The sequence below is a fragment of the Nicotiana tomentosiformis genome, chromosome 1 (genome assembly GCF_000390325.3).
Source record: "Nicotiana tomentosiformis chromosome 1, ASM39032v3, whole genome shotgun sequence".
Lineage (NCBI taxonomy): Eukaryota > Viridiplantae > Streptophyta > Magnoliopsida > Solanales > Solanaceae > Nicotiana > Nicotiana tomentosiformis.
In genome coordinates, this window is record NC_090812.1 from 93697953 (window position 1) to 93705384 (window position 7432).

General features: G+C 36.0%; 1 protein-coding gene across 1 annotated transcript; it reads right to left on the reverse strand.

The window, feature by feature from the left end:
• Positions 1–1964: 1964 nt before the first annotated feature.
• Positions 1965–2929, reverse strand: LOC104099270 (uncharacterized). Its single transcript, XM_009606204.4, has one exon. The coding sequence runs from the start codon at positions 2636–2638 to the stop codon at positions 2165–2167; it is 474 nt and encodes a 157-aa protein (XP_009604499.1). The 5' UTR covers positions 2639–2929; the 3' UTR covers positions 1965–2164.
• Positions 2930–7432: the final 4503 nt, after the last annotated feature.

Here is a 7432-nt window from a genome sequence, read left to right on the forward strand (position 1 = left end):
ATAGTTAGGGTATAGACTCGAGGGGGTCTCCATTTCCGACGAGCCATCGTAGTGGTGCAAGTTAGCAATTCTGTCTTAACGTGCACCTTTAGACTTACTATATGTGGTCGTTTGGTAGGATGCATTAGATAAAATAATGCATGCATTAGCTTTGTGTATTCATAATTCCTTGTTTGGTACACCTTTTGAACCTACACATTAGTTATGCAAGTATTAGTTATACACCCCATTTGGTTTTATCCTATGCATAACTAATACATAAGAAACCATGATATTAACAATGCAATGAGTTCTAATGCATGTATTAACTTAGTTAAAAACAAAATTATCCTTCAAAATTTATGCTTGATTATAATATGCTATTATATTAATGCAAGTTTGAAATAATCCAAGAAAATAGTAAATAAATAAATACTTAGCATATTTTCTTTTTTATAAATAAATATTTAGTTCTATACTACAATATAGGTAGACAAATCAAATAATTTTTTTAAAAACTTGTTCACGTAAAAATATTTCTCAATATATGTTTCTTTTTAAAAAATAAAGTGATGGACTAGTTATGAAGGTATTTTTGTAAACAAACAAGTTCTTTAAAAATTGTGCAATGATTTAGTACATCAAACCAAATAATGGATAAGAAATATGTCAGCATAACTAATGCAAGCATAACTAATACCAGGATTACTAATACACCATATTAAGTATTATTCTTATACACACTACCAAACGACCCCTTAATGTATACAACATGCGAACTTATACTCCGAAGGTATACAATGTACCAATTGCCAGGTAATTTTGTAAATAATTTTTCCTAAATAGATATAGACCGTAGTAATATGTTTTTGACGTGTCAATTGGTTTTTTGGCTCTTTACAAATTTTTTTTACTTTTATGACCCTACTTTTTTTTTTTTTATTTTTATTTTACATATGGTAGATTTACTTTTACACGTAAGAGATCTGTCTTTTACACATAAGAGATCTAAAAAGGTTATTTTCGTAAATTCAAAATTGTAAAGGGGCATGATGTACAAATAACAATGTAAAATTTCCTAGTCGCTGCTATGCTTGCCCATCTGTGTTATACTGGTATTTACCCGTAAAACGGTACAGTTGAATTTATACGTGATTTCTAGACAAATGAATTAATTTGATCTTGAAATAATAAATTAATCGAAGAATTATGCAATACTTAGACTTAGGATATAGACGAAACAACAGAAGCAACAGTTTCGGGAACAAGATTTCCGGGCGCAACAACTACGAAATCAAAAAGTAAGAAGATAAGATTGTATTGAGTTTTGTATAGAATGTAGCGTAAGTTTGCAAGAAAATTCGTGTCCTTTACAATGACAATTAAGCTCACTATTTATAGCTATGAAGGAGGTACTAGGATCGTGCTATTTTTTAATGTCAATTATGAGGGACATTGATGAAGATGTAACGGTGAACATAAATGCCAAATTCCCTGTAACGGGTAATTGCTCTTAATGTCCTAGAATATTCTGTATTAAATGTTACCGGGCGAAGAACATTTATCACATCTTTATGAGCGTTATTCTTTCCGGTGACAGACGAAACAGTTGCCTTCGGTCTTTGGCCATACCCCGTATAATTCGTTTTTTCAGCTTAGCCATATAGGACTCCTCTAAAACCTTATCGTGATTGAATTTCGAAGGATCATTATATCCAGAGTAGTCTAGAAATTAAGACCATAGCCAACAATTGGCACTTATAGAGCGTAGAGATATTTAAAAATTGAAATCGCAAGTGCTTGAATACAATTTATTTTATAACTTTTTAGACCGCTTTATAATATTCTCATAAGAAAAATCTTAACTCATTATTTATTTATCGCCAAACGTTTGTTTTAGTACCGGTTCAACAGGCTTACATTTTGATGCAGAATTATTTTAGATAAGAAAAATTTTAGCTCTCATTTTGCAGTGAGGAGTAGAATACTGAAGACCTCTTCTATATACAAATAATCCGCAACGTAACGCATCCTATACAGAAAGAATACTACTAGCCAGTATGGAATTGAAACAAGAATATGACATCCAAAAAGAATGAAAATTGGTGAGCGGAAAGCGCCTGCAAGTCTATGTCAATTTGCACCTTTAGTTAGCGAGCGTCTTCTCGTGGTATTCTAAATATGATTATATTTGTCTTTGCAGCTTTATTTGTTCATAAAACTTGGCAATAAATTCCTCAGCCTTCATATCAATAGCTTCATCACCGGGACAACTAATCTCCTCAGAGACCTCGCAGCTTGCATATGCATCCTCTTCATTATCACCATCCTCCCAGTTCAAGAAACTTTTCCTAGGAACATCAACTTGAGGTTTGATGCAAGGGATATTTGGTATCTTGAAACGCAAGGAAGCAGGGCGATGCATCTTGACATGAATGATAGGAGTGTCATCAAAGGAAAACTCACGCTCCCCATAGTGATAATGTAATGCACCACCGTAGTTGTTGGTATGGCCGAGACTTTTGATATATTTTGGAAGCAAACGGAGTTCAATTAGGAGCTTGTTCTTGAAAATGCCACCTTTTCTTGCCCATAATAACAAGGTCAGGCGGAGAAGGTTCCAAGCTCTACGACCAACCACTGATCTCTTCTTCTGCATTTTCGACAACTGTGTTTTAATAGTAGAAGATAGCAACAACTAAAATGAAAAGAAATGGCAGCAAAAAATGACAAAGTGTATGCACTTTTAGAAGATCTCTTTTCCTTTTTGTTCTATTGGCCTTTATGAGTTAATGAAAGAGCTTTTGAAGTGGGTATGTTTGGCTGGCAGAAACTGGGAGAAGCTATATATATATACATGTAACGCACAGCTCACAAAGTTGAGAAATTGAGAGTGAACTCAAAATTAACTAGGCGGTTTGGGGTAAATATGTCAAATAAGAAATTTTAAAGAAAGTGAGAAGCGGAGGAAGTTGGGTTGAATTGTTAGAGGGATCCAAAGTGAAATAGTAATGATTTATTTGGTACGCTGTTGGGCGGTGCAAACCACTTCGTGAAAGACACGCCTTGTACGCTGCAATTAGGGGGAAAAGAACTTAATATAGTTACTAACACTACAAGAAACAATTTTTTTTTAAATACAAGAAACTATAATAGATGCATAAGAAATGTCCTTGAAATAATTTTTTATGGTTTAATCATGGTTATTAGTATATATTTTCATATAAATTTATATTTTAACTATGATAAAATTAATGCAGTGTGGATTTGAATATAACTTATGGCGGATTAGTTATATCGAGAGTAATTATACTAAGATTGACTGTTTGGTTTGTTGTATTAATTCTGAAATTGTCAATTTTACTGTTTTATCCTAAGATTATTATTCTATCCTCTAATAAGTGTAAATTATTTCGGTACTATTTTTAATCATGAGATAACTTATTCCAGAATTAATAACCAAACAATTAAAATTTTTATCCCAAAATTATTTTTGTTTATCTATCATACACAAAAAAAAACGACCCCTAAATTTATCAAAACAAGGCTTTGACAGTAGGAATCCCGCTTTGACAACCATTTTGCTATATTACTGTTTTTATTCTCTTTATTATATTTTATTGTTATAGAGCCGAGTGAAAATGAATCTCAAACTCGTAATTTATTCCTCTAGAACTAAAATAAACTTAAAATCCACTTTTCACAGGTTAAGACAAAGAATTATACGTCCTGTATATTTTCATCGGGGGAATTCTCACGACATGCACTTATTTTTTGCTTCTCTTAAATGGGAATTCAGGTTTATGTTCATGAAAAGTTTGAGTGCCAATTGTTGCCAGCTGCATCTTTTCTAACGTTAGGTACCTAATCATGAGTACATTTTGCTTCAATCAGGTAGCCCCAATTACTGCCTATTGACAGTTGTTGTCTGACACATATTTGGCTCCCAAATTCTGTTGGATTTCTTAAGCAGCCAGTTAAATTTTTATTTGTGTATTACTCTTATAATTTATTACTCTTATAATATTACACGAGGAGATCGGTAGCCATCATTAGTTATGATAAGTCGGTATGATTTGATGTAAAACCGGTGAGAAGAAATTTTTTTTACCCAACAAACCTAACGGAGAGGACAAATAATTTAACTGACACTTGCAGAACATGTAAATATTTAGAGTCCATAACCAAAATAATGCATTTTTGGATTCAAGACACAAAAATAGGTGGAAAAAAAAGTTAGTGACCAAAATACATATAGCGCCCTTTAAAAGGGCGTTATACTTGAATATGAAAAGACGGGTAAGTATAGCGCCGTTTATTAAGGCGCTATACATATTTTGTGGGCCCACCAATAATTATTCTGCGCTTAACTGACATAACAATAATTCAAATGGGTATAGCGCCTTTATTTAAGGCGCTATACCTCAAAAAATTCGACCTCCCAGATTGGACATTGCCTTATTAAAAGACGTTAACAATTTTGCAAAAATCCATTCAGAAAAATTCTCAAGTCTTGTTAAATATTTCTTCGTTAAGTTGTTTTGTATTTTGTCATAATATCTGAAGAGCGAAGAATTAGGGTTTTATTATATTGAGGGGGGAGGGGGGGAGGTTGAGGTTGTGGTGGCGAATAATTCAGAAAGCTATAGTTTATCTCCACAATGTCATGTTAAGTTGCTACTTACAATGGAGTATGATAGATTGGTATCGTCGTTATGTAAAAATATGAGTGTGAGCAAACGTTCGATGAACCTTAAAGTAACCGAAAGATATCCGTATTCTGTCACTCCGCAAGGGGTTGCTTGTTATGTTGAGTTTAACATAGAGGATGATGAAACTCTGAGTGATTTTTTGAGGACTCCGGATGAATATCGGGAATTTCTTTTGATAAAAATATTGGAAATATACGTCAAGGCTGAAGACGTTCGCAATAATAAGGTTGCGCAAAGCAGGGATATCCCTCAGTCATCGGGTGATTATTTTGGAGCAGTTTTAGCCGAACAGGTTCCGGCTGAAAGAGTTTGGCCTGATCTAAACTTATCTCCACGGGCGAATGAGGAGCGAGGAAATAATTTCTCTCATACTTTACATGATCCACAAGATGAGTGGTAAACTTCAATTTTCCTTTGTATTACGATGTTTATTTTTGCTGTATTGAATTTGTATTAACACTCATATATTCCACAGAGGGTACCGGCCATATATGAATTTTACAAGTTATGAACTAACGCCCAGTTGGAATATGCATAGTTCTGGTATGTTGGATCTGGGGGTCCATCCGGGAGTCATCACCAACAGGATGATGTCCATCATGGGATGTCAACACATTACGATTTGTAAGTGAAGTGATATAGCTATATGTAAAGTATTTATCAATTTGAGTAACTCATTATTTTGTTAGTTGTGCAGTGAAAACGAGCTACTTGAACGTTCTGTCCTAACTCAATTGCCCGAAGATGACATATTTAATCGGGATATGGTAGATGCACAGAGTCAGGAAGAGAACAGTGATTATGACAATAATGCCGATGAGTCCGGAGATGACACACCCTTCCCTGATGAGGGTGATGATGAGGAGGAAGAGAATGCTGGACCTGATTTGACGAAGGAGCATACTCCACCCCCCGTTAGACCAAGAGTGTACGAGTCCCACGTGCCATTTCATTCAAGGGAGATTCCCTACCTTGATCATTTGCCAAGTATGCCGGATATCGATGCCCTCACAAGGGACACTGACGAAATTCGGACAGTAATGTGGGATAAGTCTAGATCAACGGTGCTGTCAAAGGGCATGCTTTTTCCTGATAAAGCGCGCCTAACCAGGGCAGTGAAAATATACAGCATAAAAGATTGTCGTGAGATAACGGTATGGGAGCCAACTCCGGATGTATACAAGGTTGTTTGCCGTATATGGTTTACGGGTTGTAATTGGATGCTGCGTGAGAAGAAAAAGAAAATAAATATGTGGGTTGTGGGTAAATACATTGGCATCCACAATTATGAAATGGACACATTCATTGGGAATCACTTTAACTTGGATGTTGACTTGATTTTTCTTGTCTTGATTTCACACATTGAAGCTTCCATAAGGTACAAGATCAAAGAGTGTATTACATCCGTCCACCAGGAATATGGGTGCACCATTACCAAAATAAAGGCATTTCTCGGGCGCAAACGTGCGTTTGAAATTGTTTATGGTGACTGGGATAAGTCATTTGCATCTCTACCCAGGTACATGGCCGCATTGCAACACTTTAATCCTGGGACTGTTGTTGAATGGAAGCTTGAGCAGAGTCCGGGAATACCACAATATATATTCAGATGCGTGTTCTGGGCATTTAAACCAGTAATTGATGGTTTTGTGCATTACCGACTGGTAATATCCATATACAACACTCATGTCTATGGAAAGTATGATATTAACTTATTGATCGTCGTTGCAGTAGATGCTAATAGAAGTATATTTCCCTTAGATTTTGCTATTTGTGCCAATGAAAGCCAAGAGATGTGGACACTATTTTTGAACCACTTGAAAGAGCACGTTATCAAACAGCGTTCAGGTATTTGTCTAATATCTGATCGGCATGGTGGTATTTTAAGTTCTGTACAGAATTTGCGTGCATGGCAGGAACCGTATGCCTACCACCGTTACTGTGTGAGGCACCTGAAGGCCAATTTCCAGAAGGCATATCCCAACAAGGATTTGCATGATTTAGTATGGATGGCTGTAACAGATCACCAAGAGTATAAATTCAGGAGGCGCATGGAATCTATCAGGCAGGAAGACGAGGGAGCCTATCATTAGTTGATGTGACATGAGCTTGACAAGTGGACTTTGCATGCGGATGGTGGCAGAAGATGGGGAATTTTGACTACAAATGTGTCAGAGTCTTTCAATGGGTTATTGAAGTCTGCACGAGAATTGCCTGTCACTGCCATGGTGCGGGTGTCATTCAAGCTTATGGCGGAGAGGTTTGTTGAAAGGGCTACAGGTGCATGATCATTGATGGAAATAGGTGTTGAATTTATGCCAATACCAATGAAAAGATTGAGAAATACAGAATGCGAGCACATTGGCATTCATTTTTGAAGTATTGCAACGAGCGAAATATTTTTGATGTTTGGACCGCTATCCATCATAACCGGGGGAATAATACACACACCGTAAATGAATCCAGAAGGTTATGCTCTTGTGGGAAATAGTCCATCTACCACATGCCGTGCTCACATGCTATCAAGTGCTTTCAACATACAGGTTTAGGGCCAACCAACTACATTGATAAAGAATATAGTATTGCTGCATACTTAAACACCTATAGTGGGCAGTTGCAACCAGTGGGTGCTGAGCATTATTGGCTGCCGGAACCATTTAAAATGGTATGTAACAAGTAGTTTTTGCGTCAGCGACAAGTGCAAAAAAGAACGTGTATACGGAATCAAATGGATGTTGGTG

Excerpts from the sequence above, each read along its gene's own strand:
- LOC104099270 (XM_009606204.4), bottom strand. The coding sequence starts at position 2,638 with ATGCAGAAGAAGAGATCAGTGGTTGGTCGTAGAGCTTGGAACCTTCTC.